Source organism: Dreissena polymorpha, chromosome 8 (genome assembly GCF_020536995.1).
Source record: "Dreissena polymorpha isolate Duluth1 chromosome 8, UMN_Dpol_1.0, whole genome shotgun sequence".
NCBI classification, from domain to species: Eukaryota; Metazoa; Mollusca; class Bivalvia; order Myida; family Dreissenidae; genus Dreissena; species Dreissena polymorpha.
The window spans coordinates 70,224,978-70,247,345 of NC_068362.1; the positions used below are offsets into that span (position 1 = coordinate 70,224,978).

Genomic DNA, 22,368 nt, shown 5'->3' on the forward strand with positions numbered 1-22,368 from the left:
TATAAGTATGTATAAATAATAATAACAAAAAGCTTGAACAAAAAAAGGCAAGCCGTTAATTTTTGCGAAATAAATTTAGATGTGCAAATGAACTTCCCAATAAAATGCAAAAACGTGTACATAACAGTAAATAATGGTCTATAAACCGTTAAAATGCAAAAATAGAAAACCATAACAACGTTTTGCGAAAATAACTTCAGATATCGAAAACGACGCAAATAATATTCAAAATATTTCGAAAACAACATTTTATTTCAGGTTCATGTGGTAGTTATTTTGTTGACCTTATTCGATCATGTTATTATTGTTTTGACATTATTAAAACAGTTTAGACTAATTTTCATAATTTATACATCTTTTAGACAAACATGCATGCTTTGTATAAATAATGTATACTTGTGTTATTTATTTAATATGTTTATTTCATTTGGGTAATACTGCATGTTAGGAATATTAACACTTGAAGACAAGACAAATACTACGTGCGTTTACAATAGAAATTATAGTATACAAATAAATGATGACTTTGCAGTATCCAATAATGTTGATATGCCAGGATACATAAATATACGTGTTGATCGTTGCTATGAAACGCCACTCGATGTATAAACCGTCTAAGATTAGAGCACAAGCCAATGAAATCATCAAATATTGGGAATCATTAGTAATACTAAATATAAAAATTGTCTCAGCAGATAAATAACTTTAATACAGTATAATACTTATAATCATAGTTATGCAGGTGCATGTAATCTTACAGAAAAAAACGTAAAATCTTAATGTAAAATTAAAAACAAAAACTAATATAATAAAATTGTATAGTTGTTTTCCGTAGCTAGTTTTACCGCCGGACACAACAATGATCATTCAATCATTCTCTCTCTCTCTCTCTCTCTCTCTATCCTCTCTCTCTCTCTCCTCTTCTCTCTCTCTCTCTTCTATCCTCTCTATCTATCTTGCTCTCTCTCTATATATGTCTCTAGCTTAATCTCTCTGTCTATCTGTCTATCGGTCTCTGTTTCTCTGGTCTAGTCTCTCTCTCTCTCTCTCTCTCTCTCCTCTCTCTCTCTCTCTCTCTCTCTCTCTATCTCTCTCTCTCCTCTCTCTCTCTCTCTCCTCTCTCTCTCTCTCTCTCTCTCTCTCTCTCTCTCTCTCTCTCTCTCTCTCTCTCTCTCTCTATCTATCTATCTATCTATCTATCTATCTATCTATCTATCTATCTATCTATCTATCTATCTATCTATCTTCTAGTAAGGTCAAACACCTTCTGGGGACATAGACCTGTCGCTGGTCAACCGACAAGAATGTTAGTAAGACTGAAATAAAAAGATGTAAAAGAGAGAGAGAAGTGTGTTATTTTTAAAAAACAGGTTAATTTTTTTTTGTGAAATAAGACTTTGATCTGGACAGCGCGACATATTTCTTTCTCATATTATGAACGTTGTGGTCTAAGGCCGTTTTGACCTGCCGTCCTCGAATAATAATAAAGCATCAACTAAATCAAAACAAACAAAAGTTTACACATAACTCTCAGCACATGGACTCACAAACTTAATCCTAATGTTCAGTTGTATGTGTAAATATATACAGAGGTTAAGAATCGATGATCAATTTTCCTTATGTGGGGGAAACTGTGTTATTCAAGTTTCTGTTTCTGAGTGTTCTTTCGGACATCAGTTAAATTTCGGACAACTGATTATTAAAATATTGTCGTTATTCAAAAAGCCCCAAAAACGTATGTAAGTATATGTTTAGATTGTTGATAAGCGTTCTTACAATTATTTATGTTAAGTTGTTATTTTCTGTTATAATAGCATCTTTTGCAAAGAATTTGCAAAGGAAAAAAAAGCACAGTACTGGGCTTTAACCCAAGACTGCCTGAAATATTGCATAGATCTGCCAACTGAGATAACCCAGTAGCCAGTTATCACCATTCAAATTAAAAGTACTTTAAGCCCCAACTTCGAAAATTAGATATTTAATCATTTTTATTAACCCATGTGATAATGAACGACAGGAAGTTCTTACAGGACATACATGATACAAGTATGATAAGGTCCGTTCACTAGTGGACTTTTCATAATCTCATCTCATTATACCACAAACATTTTTTGATAAATCAGAAATTATTATTTTCATTTTTTTCAGTTGGATTGAATTGCTTCACACCATTAAATGCCAAGATAGTTATTTGTACTGGGTCACATGGATGAACCAATGGATGAAGCGGCCAGTGAGGCAGAGGCAGCTCAATGGAATCAGCAGCAAAATCCTCTCCTGAGGCCTGGAAGCATGGGTGAGTCCCTTCTTTTATTCTGCGCGGATATCTGATAAGGGGCTGAAAAAGGGCCCCATTCACAAAAGACTGAATCTCACCCCCTTCTTTCAATCCCATGAGAGTCTCAAGATAAGTGTTCATGCTCACCATGCAATTTTTTCCTCCAAGATTTAGAGTACAATAAAAAGCTCTGTACAGAGTGCTGAACCCACACCCTACTCTTTTTTCGAAGTTTGTGGATCAGGGCCAAAAAACCCTTCTTCGCAAGGGGCCTCTTTTTCTTCCCCTTAACCAAAAGCCCTTTCCCCTCCAGAAATTTCTTTAAAATCATGCATTTTTCTCTAAATTTCCAACCTACCTCAGTATTTTGCATTACCCCAAGCAAGAAAATTGTGTCTTTTTATCCCCGAAAAAAATGCTGTGGCCCTTTCCCCAAAGTTGGTGTTTAGCCCTGCGGATAAGGCCTCCCTTAAAAAATTGTTTGTTTGGCATAACCCGACCCAGGTAAATTTGGGTGGGTCGGTAGGTAGGGATTATATTTTTTTAGTATTTTTTTTTCTGACGTTGAACTCCGACATATACCAAACTGAAAGGTAATTATCAAATAAAGCTCCAAGTCTTCTGCCTCATGAAAGGAAATTGGTAAAGATTTATCTGCACCGTCCGTATCACCGCACGTGTATTCGTAAGTCTATTTTTTCTATAAAGAGCTTCTTTTCATTTACTTATTTTTTATACGACTTTTGCCATCGGCCGTTATATTGTAGGCAGACGACAATATCAACTGTGTATTCCATTATCTGCTCATGAATGACCCAATATTACCTGATAGCGAACTCAATGTTGATTGACCTGCTACCATATGCGCTTCAAATTGTTCATGGAAACAAAGAGAAAAATAGTTTAAAAAAAACACTCCGGATTAAAATGGCGGATGTTTTCAATGAAATTTAACGCAAATTATATTTTTCTTTAGCCAAATTCGCTATTCTTTTGCAAATGGCGAACGACAGGGCGAGCCATGTAGTAGTGAGCATTTATTCCAATAATAACACGTTCGCAATGCTCGCGCTGTCTTTCGCCATTTGAGTCATTTGCAAAACTATTGAAAATTTGGCTCAAGAAAAATCTAAATTACCAAAATGCGAAAATCTAGTAAAATTTCGTTGAAAACATCCGCCCTTTTTAATCCGGACTGGTTTTCTATATTTGTCTCTTTGTTTCAATGAAAGTGTTTGCAATTCGAACAGTTAACGAAACCCGGTCTTTACCCGTTTAGACATTGCTTGACCTTATTGTTAATGAAGTGCACATGGTAGCTGGCCAATCAGCATTGAGCTCGCTTACACATGACATGACGTTGTTGAATGAAACGTGAGAACAGGCGGAGCTATCGGATGATATTGAGTCTTTCATGCGCAGATGTTGTATAATTTGAATACACATGTAATATCGCCGTCTGTCTACAAATTAGCGACCGGTCGGAAAGTCGTATAAAGAGATAAGCAAATGAAACAAAAACGCTACAATACATGTCAATAAATATTTCTAAGCTGACTACTTTTTATCTTTCTACAGAATATTTACCGATCTGAATTAAAGAGTGATAATTAGTTATATGGCGATAATAGTTCACATCTCTGCCGATTGCCGAATTGAATTGAACTGTGATAATTAATTAATTTGTTTTTTTTACTCCCAAACTATCCTTAACGACAGCAGCGTATTTTAATTAAAGGGATACGAGAAAAACAAGAGTGGTTTAATTGTATTTAAAGTCTTATTAATCGCATATGCTTATGTCAAATAAATAGGCGACTCAAATAAATACCGGTACGCGTTTTGTTCATTGCTATTCTAGATATCCTTGAAAGAGCTTTCAATTTAATGACGCAAACAACCGGAAAGGATAAAAAGCGGAAAGGACAAATTAAGCGGAAAGAAGTTTTGGCGAGCAAAAAAAAATTTTGTTTTGGAAAGTAACAAAAAAACATTCAGTCGGGCCGATTTTAGTGGGTCAGTCGGGTTATGCCAAACAAAAGAATTTTTAAGGATGGCCTAATTGCTTGCAAATTGAGATTAGTGGCTCAAAAATTACAATATTCACTGTCACATTGCACTGAACCCTCCTCTGGAAGGAATTCACTTTGGATCATTGCTCATGTTCCCCAAGTCTTTTTTTCCAAGCAAAATATCTTATAGAGCGTATGGTACTATCTTTAAAAAAATAAATAACATCTAAAACTTAATAGTTATAGATGAAAATAACATTATATATACCATGGATTGTTTACATTTCAACTTTAATTAACGAATACTTCAAGCATACAATCTATTATTTTCAAACAGCATTTAAACAAAATAAATAAAGTTACCACCCAGCTTGCAAAAAAAGTGTTTTCTTTATGAAATCCCTTTTAATTATAAAAATAGTAAAGCTATTATTTCTCAATACTTTTATCAGTGCTCAATCTACTTATCTGGGGATATTACTGTCTCTTGGACTGCCTCATTAGTTTAATGTCATCCATTTCAAGTCCACACTGGCTAATCAAGGAAAACACTTTAGGCTTAAACTGGATTTTTTCCAATATGAGACTTCCATAAAACAAAAATACAATAAAAGCAGAAAGTGTCATCCCGGATAAACCTGTCCAGACTGCGCAGGCTAATCTGAGACGGCACTTTAGGCACATGATGCATTAAGCCCTGTTTTCCCAGAGTGAGGCTCACATTGTTTCGTCCACAGTGTTGATGACTATAAGCATGGAGGACTATGAGACCCAGTACTGGCCCAAGCTGGAGCAGGCCATCAGTCAACTGCTGACGCAGACCCCGGGTCACTGTATACCCATCTCCTATGAACAGATGTACAGGTAGTATCACTGTATACCCATCTCCTATGAACAGATGTACAGGTAGTATCAGACCCCAGGTCACTGTATACCCATCTCCTATGAACAGATGTACAGGTAGTATCACTGTATACCCATCTCCTATGAACATATGTACAGGTAGTATCAGACCCCAGGTCACTGTATACCCATCTCCTATGAACATATGTACAGGTAGTATCAGACCCCAGGTCACTGTATACCCATCTCCTATGAACAGATGTACAGGTAGTATCACTGTATACCCATCTCCTATGAACATATGTACAGGTAGTATCAGACCCCAGGTCACTGTATACCCATCTCCTATGAACAGATGTACAGGTAGTATCAGACCCCGGGTCACTGTATACCCATCTCCTATGAACATATGTACAGGTAGTATCAGACCCCAGGTCACTGTATACCCATCTCCTATGAACAGATGTACAGGTAGTATCAGACCCCGGGTCACTGTATACCCATCTCCTATGAACAGATGTACAGGTAGTATCAGACCCCAGGTCACTGTATACCCATCTCCTATGAACAGATATACAGGTAGTATCAGACCCCAGGTCACTGTATACCCATCTCCTATGAACAGATGTACAGGTAGTATCAGACCCCAGGTCACTGTATACCCATCTCCTATGAACAGATGTACAGGTAGTATCAGACCCCGGGTCACTGTATACCCATCTCCTATGAACAGATGTACAGGTAGTATCAGACCCCGGGTCACTGTATACCCATCTCCTATGAACAGATGTACAGGTTGCACCAGACCCCAGGTCACTGTATACCCATCTCCTATGAACAGATGTACAGGTTGCACCAGACCCCAGGTCACTGTATACCCATCTCCTATGAACAGATGTACAGGTAGTATCAGACCCCGGGTCACTGTATACCCATCTCCTATGAACAGATGTACAGGTAGTATCAGACCCCGGGTCACTGTATACCCATCTCCTATGAACATATGTACAGGTAGTATGAGACCCCAGGTCACTGTATACCCATCTCCTATGAACAGATGTACAGGTAGTATCAGACCCCAGGTCACTGTATACCCATCTCCTATGAACAGATGTACAGGTAGTATCAGACCCCAGGTCACTGTATACCCATCTCCTATGAACAGATGTACAGGTAGTATCAGACCCCAGGTCACTGTATACCCATCTCCTATGAACAGATGTACAGGCAGTATGAGACCCCAGGTCACTGTATACCCATCTCCTATGAACAGATGTACAGGTTGCACCAGACCCCAGGTCACTGTATACCCATCTCCTATGAACAGATGTACAGGTAGTATCAGACCCCGGGTCACTGTATACCCATCTCCTATGAACATATGTACAGGTAGTATCAGACCCCAGGTCACTGTATACCCATCTCCTATGAACAGATGTACAGGTAGTATCAGACCCCGGGTCACTGTATACCCATCTCCTATGAACATATGTACAGGTAGTATCAGACCCCAGGTCACTGTATACCCATCTCCTATGAACAGATGTACAGGTAGTATCAGACCCCAGGTCACTGTATACCCATCTCCTTTGAACAGATGTACAGGTAGTATCAGACCCCAGGTCACTGTATACCCATCTCCTATGAACAGATGTACAGGTAGTATCAGACCACGGGTCAATGTATACCCATCTCCTATGAACAGATGTACAGGTACTATCTGGGGTCACTGTATACCCATCTCCTATGAACAGATGTACAGGACCATTCAGTGAGATGAATCAGAAAATATTAGTGATTGACAATTACTTTATTTTCTGGATTTAAAATAGAAGTCTGTTAATTGGTAATGTACACATACAAATATAAAGAAACCAAATAAGTAAATCATGGAATAAATGTTAAGCTGTACATTTAAACACAGATTAAAAAAAACATATGAAGAATTGTTTTTAATCCTACCATTATTAAAGCTTTTGATATATTTAGTCAAATGAAAAATAATCTCATAATTGTTATACACAAGAATACACAATTCTAATTGGTCATCGGGCTGCAAGGGAACACGAGTTAAAACACAAAGAAGTACAGCTTTTTCAACCTGTGCAGTAAACGTCTCTTAACTTTTTGAAGAGAAATTAAGATTAACAAATACTTGCATTAAAATTGAAGGGTCAATGAGTGGTTATTTTTTGCAATTTTGAGTTTGTTGATTTAAACTTTTATTAAAAGGTGAAAGATTAGCAATATAATACTATTTTTACAAAAATTAGGCTACACTAATTGCGCACTAAAATTGTCATGTTACTTTTATAACTCTACTATACCATGATCAATAGGGGAAGGTTTTACATGTATATTTCATTTTTACTAACTTTCTAACACATGCAAAAAGTTTCAGCTGGACAAAATTTTATAACTATTTATGTAAATATTTTACATAAATTTTTGCCGTTTGTTAACATCAGACTTACATGTTTAGCATTTGCAATTTGCTGTTTGTAAAAACAAGACTTACACAAGCAAGAGTCAATAAGCATTTCTTTGATGTTATGATACTCGATTGAGTGCAGTATTAGAATATTTTGATGTTAATAATTTCCAAACTTAAAGATATCCAAGCATAATGATATACCAGGAAAAATGTATAATTCATATTATTGAAAATAAATGCAAGGCCAAATAACACCAATTTTGAAATCTTAATGTTTGCTTTTCAGATATGAATGCTTCCAGAATCATTAGCCAGGAAGTCCCAATTACACATTTAATAAAGTTAATGAAAGCCCCATTCATACCAATAATGAAAGCGCACTTTTACTGCTTCAGCTGCGTGTACAAGTGTGTTTGCAAGCAGTTCTCAGAGAGGCTATACCAGGATGTCATAGAGCACATGAGCCGCCACCTAGCAACACTCTCACAGGAGCTACAGGCTTTAGTAAGTAGAGACCACTTTCATAAAGTTGCTGGGTTATTTTGTGTAGATCTTCATGTATTATTTTTTATATAAATATTTTAACAAATAAGCTCAAATGATCACTTTTTTCGGCTACTTAGGGAGACACTGGAAAACTTAGGGAGACGCTTTAAATTTACCAGGTTCATTAGGTACCTGGCTATTTTTTTGTAGATTTTGATGTGTATTTATACCCCCACAAACGAAGTTTAGGGGGGGTATATAGAAGTGAGCTTGTCGGTCGGTCTGTTGGTCTGTCGGTCCATATTTAGTGTCTGCTCTCTAATTTAAGTTGTTTTCATCCTATCTTCACCAAACTTGGTCAGATGTTGTATCTAGATGATCTTAAGGCCAAGTTCGAATATTGGTCATGCCAGGTCAAAAACTAGGTCACAGGGTCACTAAGTGCGTTTTTTAACATTCAGCATGATGTCTGCTCTCTAATTCAAGTAGTTTTCATCTGATCTTCACCAAACTTGGTCAGAAGTTTTATCTAGATGATCTTAAGGCCAAGTTCAAACATGGGCCATGCCAGATCAAAATCTAGGTCATGGGGTCACGTAGTACATTTTACACATTCAGCATGGTGTCCGCTCTCTAATTCAAGTAGTTTACATCCGATCTTTACCAAACTTGGTCAGAAGTTGTATCTAGATGATGTGTAGGCCAAGTTCGAACATGGGCAATGACGGTTCAAAAACTAGGTCACAGGGTCACTTAGTGCGTTTTAAACATTGAGCATGGTGTCTGGTGTTTTTTGTGAAGACAACATGCAAAATATTCTGTGTCAATGCGGCATGTGGGGGTATTCGTCACGTCTGTGACAAAGCTCTAGTTTGTTTTTGCATTAGAATGTTAACATCACAGAAATAAGCTAAAATGATCCATGTTTTAGAAAGTAGGGCCTGCATTCACAAAGCTATTTTGTATATCTACCTGGAGAAAACTGAGGGAAACTCCTTAAACAAACATTGCTCCTTGGGTCTCTTTCATCAACATGGTTCCTTGGGTCCCTTTAATTGATATGGTTCCTTATGTGCCTTTAATTAACATGATGCCTTGGGTCCCTTTAATTAGACTTGTTCCATTGGTCTGTTAAATTAATATGGTTCCTTGGGTCCCATTAATTAATATGGTTCCTTGGGTCCCATTAATTAACATCATGGTTTCTGAAGTTGGGTCCCATTAATTAATATGGTTCCTTGGGTCACATTAATTAATATGGTTCTTGGGTCCCTTTAATTAACCTGGTTCCATTGGTCCATTTAATTAATATGGTTCCTTGGGTCCCATTAAGTAATGTGGTTCCTTGGGTCTCATTTATTAATATGGTTCCTTGGGTCCCATAAATTAATATGGTTCCTTGGGTCCCATTAAGTAATATGGTTCCTTGGGTCCCATTAATTATTATGGTTCCTTGGGTCCAATAAATTAATATGGTTCCTTGGGTCCAATAAATTAATATGGTTCCTTGGGTCCAATTAATTATTATGGTTCCTTGGATCCCTTTGATGAACATAGCTCCTCTCTTCCTTGAATTAACATGGTTCCTTGGTCATCGGCTATTTTGTGTAGATCTGTATGTGTTTTAACAATTGAGAAATATTGCCAAATAATTTTCTTATCCCTTGGTAAGCAGAAAACATAGAATTTTTATTTGAAATTTAAATTCAATCTTAAGTTGAAATTGGTCTGCAGACATTTCTGAATGCAGGGCAGGGGCCTTGTTTTTTAGCTCACCTGAGCGATAGCTGGGGGTGAGCTATTGTGATCACTCAGCGTCCGGCGTCCGGCCGTCTGTCTGTCTGTAAACAATTTGTAAACATCTTCTTCTACTAAACCATTGAGCCAATTTCAACTAAATTTCATGTGGAGCATCCCTAGGTCGTGGGACAAAAGAATTGTTAAAAAAAATTTGATCACATAACCAAGATGGCCGCCATGACCATATATGGTAAAAACCTTAAAAAATCTTCTTGTCAGAAACCGCTCATCAGATTTTCAAAAAATTTCACAGGGATGACCTTTGAAGGCTCCCCTGAAAAAGTTGTTCAAAGAAATTTGATTCGTCAAAAAACATGGCTGCAGGAGCTTGTTGAACTTTGCATGTTTATTCGTTTTTGCCTATTTTGTGAAAACTTTTAAAAATCTTCCACATTTTTTGTCCGATCCTTTCCAAATTTGCACAGTGTCTTTATATCAATGAGGACACAAACCCTACAAAAAATGAGCATTATTGGTCCATGAAGTACAGAATTACCTCCCCTTGAATTGAGAAAATGGTGTTTATGCAATAAAGTCCAAATTTTTCATTCAATTCTTCCCAAACTTGTAAGGATTTAGCATGGTTCAAACAAGGGAAACAACTACGGTTTATGCATGTTCTTTTTATTACAGATTTGCCTCCCTTTAATTCATTCAAAATCTCATTTTACAGCAGAGATTCCAAATCTGACCTGTAAATGAGCCCCATATTTACTGCCAGTGCTAGGTTACCTTTCCCAATTGATCATTCTTAAGTATTGGTCTTGTAATTCTGCTACTGCTTCTGCTAACTGCTACTGCTACTACTACTACTACTACTACTACTACTACTACTACTACTACTACTACTACTACTACTACTACTACTACTTCTACTACTACTACTACTACTTCTACTACTACTACCACTACTACTACTACTACTACTACTACTAACTACTACAACTACTACTACTACTACTACTACTACTACTACTACTACTACTTCTACTACTACTACTAGTACCACCACCACCACCACCACCACCACCACCACCCACCACTTCTACTACTACTGGCCACTACTACTACTACTTTTACCACTACTACTACTACTACTACTACTACTACCACTACTACTACTACTACTACTACTACTACTACTACTTCTACTACTACTACTACTAACTACTACTACTACTACTACTACTACTACTACTACTACTACTACTACTACTACTACTACTACTACTACGACTACTACTACTACTACTACTACTACTACTACTACTACAACTACTATTACTACTACTATTACTACTACTACTACCACTACTACTACTACTACTACTACTACTACTACTTCTACTACTACTACTACTACTACACCACCACCACCACCACCACCACCACCATTCACAGTGACAAAAAACGTATTCAAAAGCGTATTCACACAATGGCTGCTACTACAACTTATAGCCCATATAGGGGGGCATGCATGTTTTACAAACAGCCCTTGTTTCTATGGGATTTTAACCACATCTGTTCATGTTTATCTCCGACACATATTTTTAGGTCTCCTGTCATAAAGTGACACGGTGAGCTTATGTGATCGTGTGATGTCCGGCGTCCGTTGTGCGTGCCTGCGTGTGTCCATGCGTCCGTCCGTCAACAATTTGTTTGTGTAGACAGTAGAGGTCACAGTTTGCATCCAATCTTGATGAAATTTGGTCAAAATGTTTATCTTGATGAAATCCGGTTTGGGATTGTATTTGGGTCATCTGGGGTCAAAAACAAGGTCACTAGGTCATATAATAGAACAACCTTCTGTAGACAATAGAGGTCACAGTTTTCATCCAATCTTTATGAAATTTGGTCAGAATGTTTATCTTGATGAAATCTGGGTTGGGATCTTATTTGGGTCATCTGGGGTCAAAAACTAGGTCACTAGGTCAAATAATAGAAAAACCTTGTGTAGACATTAGAGATCACAGTTTTCATCCAACCTTTATGAAATTTGGTCAGAATTCTTGATGAAATCTGGGTGGGATTGTATTTGGGTCATCTGGGGTAAAAATCTAGGTCAAATAAATAGAAAAACCTTGTGTTGACAATAGAGGTCACAGTTTTCATCCAATATTTATGAACTGTGGTCAGAATGTTTATCTTGATGAAATCTGGATTGGGATTGTATTTGGGTCATCTTGAGTCAGGAACTAGGTCACTAGGTCAAATCATAGAAAAACATTGTGTAGACAATAGAGGTCATAGTTTTCATCTGATCTTAATGAGTCAGGTGAGCGATTCAGGGCCATCATGGCCCTCTTGTCATATATAGCAGTTTTCCTTATTGAATAGCCTAATAGATGATGTAATATAGCATCATGATCATTCCTCTGGAAACTCCTCTGAATCACCCTGCTTACTCTTTACATTTAGCAGCAAATTTAGTCTATAGAACCATGCAGGTTTCCCTTAAAATTTGTTGCATATTAAAAATGCAGGGCTTTTTTTACCTCTTAAATGGGGTAGGTTTAAAATGTTGTTGGCTTTAAAAAAATGTTCAGATGAATACATTTTTCCATCAAACATTAGGTGCAAAGAGGTACTCTGGCATGCAATCGATAGTGAAATAGGAAGATATTAAAGCTTTGCCCTGTACAGTCCAAGCATTTGTTCATATTGTTGACAAGCTGAAAACCATTTTTTTTCACACTTAAAAAAAATAATGTTAAAACCATTTACACCTTTCTATTAATATATACATGTATATGGTTATTAGAATATTTCCTCTCAACCTTTGGATTGAGCAGACGGAATTCCTATAGTACGTTTGTATTTTCAAACTTGTAAATATGTGTCTATCTGGAAGTATTTATGCCATAGGCAATGTCTCAAATAAGCATTAGGTGAAACTTCCTTCAGCTGCAACAGCCAGAGAGGAAGTTTATTATTTGAGTTGTGTTCTTAGAAAACTGGGCATAATTCATGTGCGTTAAGTGCCGTCCCAGATTAGCCTGTGCAACCCGCACAGGCTAATCGGGGACGACACCTTCCACTTTTATGACATTTTGTTTAAATGAAGAGTCTTCTAAGCAAAAATCCAATTTAGGCGGAAAGTGTTGTCCCTGATTAGCATGTGCGAACTGCACAGGCTAATCTGGGACGACACTTTACACACATGCATTAAGCCCAGTTTTTTTCAGAATGCGACTCATTTATGGCCAAGAATCCTTGCCAAATAGTGAGATACACAACAAAAGCATCATACAAGACACATATGTATATAACAAATGCAAGTAAATAAACAAAACTTTAGTCACCACCTTGTAATGGTCATTTCTAGTTTTTTTAGAACTGTCTCTCACAGGTTCAAGTCATTCATCATGATATTCTATGTGCTTAACAGTCCTGTAAATTCAAACAAATTCACTATTTCATTGTAAAATTTGTAAGCTATTGAACAAAATACATTTTTAAGAGCCTATAGTGAAAATTACTGTAGTTAAGTCTTTCCCTTTACACGAACTTCAATCTCAATCAAGTAAAGCTGCAGTTTATTTTCTGTGACGTAAGAGGTCCAGATATGTTTCTCAGTGAAATAAGCATTGAAAATATCTAAATACACATGAATTACAATTTTAATAATTAAAATAATTACGGTTCTGTCTTTTTTACGCATCAAGGGCTGCAATAGCATCTGGTAGAAACATACTTTTTTATTATTATTATGCCCCAGGTAGGGTGGCATATAGCAGTTGAACTATTTGTCAGTCCGTCAGTCTGTGCGTCCATCCGAAAACTTTTACATTGCCAATAACTTTTGCAATAATGATGATAGCAACTTGATATTTGGCATGCATGTGTATCTCATGTAGCTGCACATTTTGAGTGGTGAAAGGTCAAGGTTAAGGTCATCCTTCAAGGTCAAAAGTCAAATATATGGCTTCAAAGGTGCGCAGTAGGGGGCATTGTGTTTCTGACAAACACATCTCTTGTTGGCAACTTGTTAGGACTGTGAAAAGTGAGAGGGAGGGGAAGGGGGGGGGGGGGGCACAGGTGTTTTACTGTACAAATTGAAGATTTTAGGGGTGATGAAAAAACACATGTAACACAATTGTTATTGTTATGACACATTCCGATGAATATTTACCTTATTAAGATTAGTTCAGATTAATGCTTTTAAGTAAAAACAAGAGGATTACTGGAGTATTTTAAATTGGAGTTACCTGATTTAGTTTCAGGTAGAAAATATTTTTCACATTTTTAATCATTTGTTGGTTGTTTCAGGTAAGAAGTGAGGGTATAAGTAAGGGGATAATAAATACTTCAAAATACAATAGCTCTGAGAAAATCTTGGTGTTTTTGTTTGTAAGCATGAATGAAAAAAATGTCATACCCATGGAATGAACAATATTTTGATCTCTAGTGATATAAAACAGTAGGAAAACCATTGCATAAAGTATTATTTCAGAGGTTAATCAGATATCACATATTGATGTTTCTATTTTTTCAGACTGATACTCCATTTAGATTTCTGGACAGATTTGCTTCCATTATGAACCAGTACTTAACTGCTCTTGGTGGAATAGTTCCGATATTTAATTATATGGTATGCAAAAGTATGCTTGTACTTTGAAAGTGTATTGAGTTTTACTTTGTACTTGTAATTATATGGTATATATCTTTGTTGGTGTGCTAATGATTACGTAACTTTGATGTAGCTGCCTTGTTCATAGGTTTTTATTAGCAGGTTCATTTTGCATCAGGAAATATCATTGTTGCAAGACTAATATAGTGTCATTTTAAGTGAACCATGTAATAAAGGAGTTTGGGTGAATTTTTTCAGTAGAAAATAATTAGTATGCATATACAAATATACTTTTTGGACATAATGTTTAGACTGACTGGCTTAACATTATTTATCGGTCATTTAGGCCAAATAATGTGTAGATTTATAAGCCTTTTTTTCCTGAAAAAAAGATAAACAAGGTAAAAATAATCACATGAAAAGTAAGGAATGAATATATTGTTAACCAGATTATCAACAAAGCCTGGTTATTAGATTGTGACATGCAGGGGGATGTGCAGGTTGCTTCAAACAGGTGGTTTACGGGCGATAACTTTAGTTTGCATTGATCAATCTTAACCTTTACAAATTAGATATGTACTTTGACGCATTTGTAGTCCCATAGAAAGTTAATTTTAATAAATGACCTTTTTTTCTAGATTCAAGTTTTAAAGGCTTCATTTCCAACCCTTATATACTAATGAGCAGCAAACAGCATACAACCTGAACTGACAGCGAGTCGAGTTACTCGCAGGCTGTTCTGGTTTTATGCTGTTTGCACATAGCCAAGTTCATTTTGCCTTTGAGTGGAAAGGGTTAATAAGACTTGGTTTATAGCTAGGGTTCATGTAGATCTAGCTAGGGATTGTGTTTGGAGGAGTCTGATCAAGATCAAGGTCACTGTTAGAAATAAAATGGGTCCGGTCAATAACTTTAGCTTTGACCAATTTGATGAAACTTAAAGAGGGTATATACTATTTTGTCAAATATTTATGAATTTATATAAACTGTGTAAAAAACTTATTATATATATATATTTCAATATAAATTAAAATAAAAGTTAAGAAGAACATGTGTAGAAAAATGCGAAATAAGCCAGATATTTAATTCTGAAATTGAAAACGGCTGTACAGCCGAATTCGCCAGCATGTATACCATACATGTACGATGTGCATCTAAACTTACTCGTAGTTTAACGGTTTATAATACAAAGACGAATGCTTCAGTTATTGTAGGAAAATATGTATGTCACTATCGGCTCGGGGCGCTAATTTGTCTTTGCTGCATTTTATGAAATTCGGCTTTAATGTATAATTTTTCTTGCCTATTTTGTGTTATTGTAACATATTTTATCAATATATTACAATTAAACACATATAAAAAATCGTATATACCCGCTTTAAAGCATGCTTAAATGGGGATCTAGCTTGAATAAGTACCTTTCTTAGATTTATTTTTTTATATTTGTATATATGTACATACAAAACAAAACTTGTGCATATTTTATTGATCCCCAAAATAGTAGTTACTAACCTTAATATTAGCACATTATCTTCTTTTGGTGTAATATATAAAGGTTTGTAAATGTAAACTACACAACGTATTGGTACAATAGAGTACATTACTAATCAAATGTTTATATTTTAAACTATTTTTTACTTTGAAATACTGCTGTTCATATGTATTTTTATTTTATTTTTCAAAATGTGCGATAATATACTTAAAATGGTCATAGTATCAATTTTTAAGTTATTCATAGAATATGTCATTTTGTTTCAGAATCGTTTTTATGTAGAAACCAAATTGAAAACGGATTTGAACGAAGAGCTGCGAAAGTTGTTTCAAACCACTGTTGTTGATACATATATATCCTTGGTGCTCAGTAAGTATGCTTAGATATTCATCAGGTGTTAGCGCACATTATTAATTGATGTATTGCATATGATTCTGTAAAAACATCAACAGATAGCTTTCATAATTTACAAAGAATTAAAAAAAAATGCATATTATTATTTGTTGGATGACTAAGTGTCTTTTTCTGTAACATAAAACTGCTTAGAAATTTAATGTTTTATATAGACAATTAAGACACCACAATATCATATTATGTTACAGTCATTGTACAGCATTTGCAGTAGGCTGCAACAAATAGATCAATTAGCAGATGTTAATGCATGTGGGATGTTCAAGTTTTCTGTATTTGTAAGTCTAGGGTTTTATGTAATCATTGTGAGACATTATTTTTTGTAGCGAATATTAAATGGCAGACAGTAAAGTAAAGCCCCTAGCTGTTGTATGACTTTTATCGACTTTTATCGATTTAGTCATAATTGCTTGGAAAATGTTCTTTTTAAATGTTTAGGTTGACACTTTTTCAAAAAGTCCTTACATTTGCTTGGCCTTTAATTTTTTATTTGAACAAAATATCATGAGATGTTTTCTCCCAAAATTGTGGAGGAAGGAATTTTAAGTATTGAAAGCCCATAAACCCTTAAAAATCAACAAATACTTTGTACAAAATTTCCAAAATTAAATTTAACACATAAAAAATATATTTTCCTTATTTAAGCCAAAATTTAAATTTCAATGCTAGATATGGTCTGGGAATATAGATTTAACAAGATACAAAATGCTCTTTTTTTGCGGGACAATATATTAAACACATGTTCATGTACCAAGTTAGTGTTTGTGTGTCATATAAATAGATATTGTTGTGGGAATTAAAAATGGATTATATTATTCCACACACAAATAAAAACGAGCATTTTGTATCTCGTTAAATCTATGTAACCATGCCACATCTAGTGTTGAATTTTTGGTTATTGCTATGAGGAACAATGATTTTTTTATAAGAACAATTTATAATGTGAAATAGATTTGAGTATTTATGTTACTTTAAATGATATCAGTTTATTATTTTTGCATTTTTGTTCTTGCCAACCCTTTAGCTGCATTAGAAGAAGCCCATTCAACGCCCTTCAGCGTTCCACCGGCTACAATGTCATCCTTGGTGAAAAACTTGTACTCATTAAGTCCAGGTAAACTGCTCTGTTTCTATTTCTTTGAAAACAAACCTTGTACTTGTTAAGTCCAGAAAAACTCCTCTGAAACTATTTGTTTAAAACACGTGTACTTGTTGAGTGCAGGTAAACTCCTCTGTTACTATTTGTTTACAAAAACTTGTTCTCATTAAGTGCAGGTAAACTCCTCTGTTACTATTTGTTTACAAAAACTTGTACTCTTTAAGTCCAGGTAAACTCCTCTGTTACTATTTGTTTACAAAAACGTGTACTCTTTAAGTCCAGGTAAACTCCTCTGTTACTATTTGTTTACAAAAACTTGTACTCTTTAAGTCCAGGTAAACTCCTCTGTTACTATTTGTTTACAAAAACTTGTACTCTTTAAGTCCAGGTTAACTGCTCTGTTACTATGTGTTTACAAAAACTTGTACTCTTTAACTCCAGGTAAACTGATCTGTTACTATTTGCCTACAAAAACTTGAACTTGTTAAGTCCAGGCTTACTCCTCTGTTACTATTTCTTTACAGAAACTTGAACTTGTTAAATCCAGGTATACTGCTCTGTTAGGTACTATTTGTTTGAAAAAACTTATACTCGTTAAGTCCGAGTAAACTCCTCTGTTACTATTTGTTTGCAAACACATGTACTCGTTAAGTCCAGGTAAACTCCTCTGTTACTATTTGTTTGCAAACACATGTACTCGTTAAGTCCAGGTAAACTGCTCTGTTTCTTTTTGTTTGCAAAAACGTGTACTAGTTAAGTTCAGGTAAACTTCTCTGTTACCAAATTGTTTAGCGAAGAAGTTGTGTTGGGGAAAATCAGAAAACACTGTTTTGTTTATGATTTCATGAGTGCAAAAATGCCATCATTGGTAAAAAATGTTGGCAACGCTTTTTTAGATTATCTGCTTCCTTTTGAATATGAAGGTATTGTTTTGTAATTTTGTTGCTTTGGAAACATTAAGTATGTTTCATTGTCACTGGCTTTGTTGGTTGGTCGAAGACTTTTATTGTATACCTGTTTAAAATCTAAACAAAATACTTTACTACCAATCAGGGAAATAACAGGGAGTTGACAGAACAAAAAAAATCAGTTTTATGCTACACACTGTACCAAATTGGCTTGACCACATTTTCCAGCATTAATTTAATAATAACTCAGCACAGTGTTCTGTACTGTGCTTCAATAAATATGTTCTCATTGAGCATATTGGTGCTTGAGTGTTTGTAATAAAAGTAATATTATGCTAGTATATTCTTGCAATAGTATACAAACCAGTTTTTTGAATTGCATTTTCTTGCCTCACGCTCAAGACTCCACTTCCTGTATGCTATGTTATTACGCTAGCCACTCAACTGTTATATACTATTGGAACTATATGTATTCCTTATGTGCAGGTATTTATCTGTAAAATTGTGTGTGTTTAACCTCACTCTTTATTTAACTCTTTACCCCTTAGATACCCATTTTCAGTCATTTGTAGTCCCTTAGAAAGTGTTATTTACTGGATTCAAGTTTTTAAGGCTTCATCTCCAAACCTTCGGTCAACATACTGATGAGCAGCAAACAGCATAAAACCTGACCATACTGTGAGTTACTCGCAGGCTGTTCTGGTTTTATGCTGTTTGCACATAGACATTTTCACTTTGCTTCTAAGTGGGAAATGGTGAAATGTTTCTTTCAGATTACGCTAACATCAAGCCACACGTATTTTCGGTGTACATTCCGAATATATACCCTCCAACATCTGCCGGACAATTAGAAGAGTATATGAGGGAAACACAGTTAATACAGCAACAGATAAAAAGTCGCCCAGACTTTCAAAGGTCAGTTGCATCCAACCCCTTTTAGTTATGTTCTCTCTTGTACGTTTAAAATAACTAATAATGGTCAGTGAATCAGTTTGAAAAAGTTGTATGATTTTTCCCTTGCATTGACCCGAACCTTAAGCAACCCCTATGCATTCAATTCTAGGCTATATAGTCAAATATCTAATATATAGCCTGGGTGAAGATTTATCATCTTGTTTAATTAATGCATTGATATTCAACAGATTTTCCAAAAAAGTTTTTATTTGGATGTGAAGTTTATCTAATTTGTAAAGTGCTCCTCCAGTTCTTTGTAGTATACTAGCTTTTGTTGACTACTATTTGCAGCCTTGACAACTCAAACAGTCGAAAGAGGACACAAGATGACTTGTCTGTATAGGGGAAACAGATTTTGCACCAAAATGAGTACTGTTGCTGCGATGGAAATTGTAATTAGAACAACAAAACAGTCTTTCATAGCACCCCCTACCAGAGTGCTTACATCAAAGCTAAGGCTTTACATTCAACTGAGATTTTAACAAAGAACCAGAGCTATTATTCTGTTTCAACAGATATTTATTTATATCCACATGAGTTTAAATGGTTCCCTATATAAAAAAGTGCACATGTGCGTGTGTTTTTTACTTGGTTTGACATATCTATTACTTTATATGTCAATATATGTCATTATCAATATATTGAAAACAAAATCAATGTATGTAATGTTACTATGTCGTTATCAATATATTGATAAAAAATCAATGTATGTAATGTTACTGAAATGTTTTATGTCTTTTTAATGGCAACGTGTATCATGCATATTTGAACCCTGCAGGCATTTTTTTGTAGCTATAATATCAAGTGAGTGTCAACAGGGAGGGAATAGTAAACATGCACGTTTTAGTACATGTATGCAGGCATTGGATGGAGTGTGCTTCCATTGTGGAAATGAACAGTTGTTTAATCCTTTCAGTGCGGGAACCAAATTTTCAAGGCCTTTGCAAACAGTTTGGATCCAGATGATCAGGATCCAAACTGTTTGCTATTCTGATAGTATTCTTTGAAAAAAATCGAAGAAAATGCTAATTTTAGAAATTCAGCAGACAACATTTTAGCAGACGACAAATTTCCCAGCATGCAAAGGGTTAATCTGGTGGTATATTGCTATGCGTGAGTCTGCATCAGAAGTTAATGTCGATAAGCTTGATTTAAAATTGCAACACATATCTGTTAGAAGATGTATGAAACTCTAAATTTGAGCAATGTCGTGAAGTTTGATTATTAATTGCAACACAATGCCTTGAAGTTTGATTATAAATTTCAACACATAATAGTAGATGTGTATGACTTAAGACTTGAAGGTTGTTGCATTTATTTGACATTGCAATAGTTCACAGTTGACAGTTGGATTGTGGGACTGCAAGTGTAGGGTATATTGTTGATTTCAAAATACAACGATAGATAATTTACTGTTGGCGTGGGGGGTCTCCCAATTCAGTAAATGTGTTTGAAAGGATTTGAAACGATTCATAACAGGTTAATGTTGTTCTTACATGACCCTTGAGCAAGGATAATGTTATAAAATTGCTAGAGTGTTTGAAACAACGTTTAATTCTCAGAACCTATGATGAAAAATACTGATGTATAATGTCATTGACTGTATTATCACTTGAAAAAATATGGTAATACATAAAAAAACTATAAGTACCTTCATAAGTCATACCTTCATAAGTCTTAATAAGCTTTATTTGTATATAAAGAACTTTTTTCATCTTGATAAACAACACAGATAACCAAAATAATATAACAATGTTAACATCAATGTAACAGTATGCTGCATAAATGTTTAAAAATTTACTATATTATTTTAAACAAAGAATCACACCAATTTACATCATTTGAAAGGGAAAGAGAAAACATCAGAAAATAAAGCATCTTACTTCATATTGTTAAACAGTTATATTTTGTTATGGTTTGTCGATGAACATGGCCACCAGGGGGACAGGACATTTTTCCTTATTTAGCTATTGTGAAACCTTGTTAACGCTCTAGAAGTCACATTTTTAGTGCAATCTAAATAAATCTTAGTCACTTGTTCTAATGACTTCTCGGTTTATTTGGAATATTCTTCTGGTTTGTTGAAAAACATTACCTCTGGGGTTGGGGCAGTTTTTCTTATATACATGGCTAAAGTGAAAACTTGTTATGACACATTTTATGGCCAATCTTCATGAAACTTGGTAAGATCTTTATTTGTCCCAATGAAATCTTGACTGAGATTGAAGTTGGGTCTTGTGAGCTCAAACACTAGGCCGCTTGATCAATCTCAAAATCAACAACTTGTTAATAGTCTAGACGTCACTTTTTTGGTCCAATGGTCATAAGTAAGCTCCCACTTTTTCAGAATAGTCTAGTTCCTTTTGGTGTCAGGTGAGCGCCTTAGAGCCCATGACCCTATTGTTTAAACTTTTACTTTAATTGCGTAAGTGAAATATTTTATCAACAATAGTTTTTGTAGTTCAAATTTAAATGCTTCTTCGTGGTATTTGATGTGGTCGGTTTGACATTTAACTATTTTTAATTTTAGTGAAAGCAATATTTCCGACAAATGGTTTTTACACCCATTATTTTTAGTATAAAATTATGTTGTTGAGATCATTTGGCAATATGTCATATGTCATCTTATGTCAGTGTACAAGGTGGACATTGATCTATCTTTTGTTTCCGATTATTCATGCGTTTATACATGTGTGCATATATTGTTAAAAAGGTATGTAAATAATTGTTAAAGATATTTGTAAATTGCGTATACATCTGCAGTTACATGTATTTGTTAATAAATAAAATATTATATGCATGCAATACTGTTTCTCACATAGTGTATGGATTATTTTGTTATTGTCACGCTGGCTTAAGTGTCGCGGACTTTAGTTATCTTGTAACACATAAGCATATAATTATTCAAAACTTACCGGTGTAGTGCTTAATAGACTGATCCCGGAATTCGCACAAGTTTAGAAAACCCCACTAATCCCTCGGTAAAAAAAAAGTTGGTCCGTTATATCAATTAATAAGAGCATAATTTAAATAAGAACGGTAGATATGGTGTGTGATTTTTAAATTATTATAAATAGGTCA

At 35.1% G+C, this 22,368-nt stretch overlaps 1 protein-coding gene across 5 annotated transcripts; it reads left to right on the plus strand.

Annotated features, from left to right (window-relative positions):
• The first annotated feature begins 1,460 nt into the window (after nucleotides 1-1,460).
• On the plus strand, nucleotides 1,461-22,108 carry LOC127843113 (CDK2-associated and cullin domain-containing protein 1-like). Of its 5 annotated transcripts, none has more exons than XM_052372929.1 (9): nucleotides 1,461-1,570; nucleotides 2,149-2,296; nucleotides 5,028-5,154; nucleotides 7,963-8,071; nucleotides 14,349-14,444; nucleotides 16,182-16,284; nucleotides 17,351-17,440; nucleotides 19,107-19,248; nucleotides 19,579-22,108. In XM_052372929.1, exons 2-9 carry the CDS (start codon nucleotides 2,206-2,208, stop codon nucleotides 19,628-19,630), a joined length of 810 nt encoding a protein of 269 aa, XP_052228889.1. In that variant the 5' UTR covers nucleotides 1,461-1,570; nucleotides 2,149-2,205; the 3' UTR covers nucleotides 19,631-22,108. The 5 variants fall into 5 exon arrangements, with proteins under 5 accessions (XP_052228889.1, XP_052228891.1, XP_052228887.1 ...); XM_052372931.1 differs by having other exon boundaries at nucleotides 1,464-1,592; XM_052372927.1 differs by having other exon boundaries at nucleotides 1,466-1,739.
• Nucleotides 22,109-22,368: the final 260 nt, after the last annotated feature.

Excerpts from the sequence above, each read along its gene's own strand:
- LOC127843113 (XM_052372929.1), top strand. The coding sequence starts at position 2,206 with ATGGATGAACCAATGGATGAAGCGGCCAGTGAGGCAGAGGCAGCTCAA. Across the intron at positions 2,297-5,027 it reads CCTGAGGCCTGGAAGCATGG|TGTTGATGACTATAAGCATG; the intron begins GTGAGTCCCTTC and ends TTTCGTCCACAG. Across the intron at positions 17,441-19,106 it reads CTTGTACTCATTAAGTCCAG|ATTACGCTAACATCAAGCCA; the intron begins GTAAACTGCTCT and ends TGTTTCTTTCAG.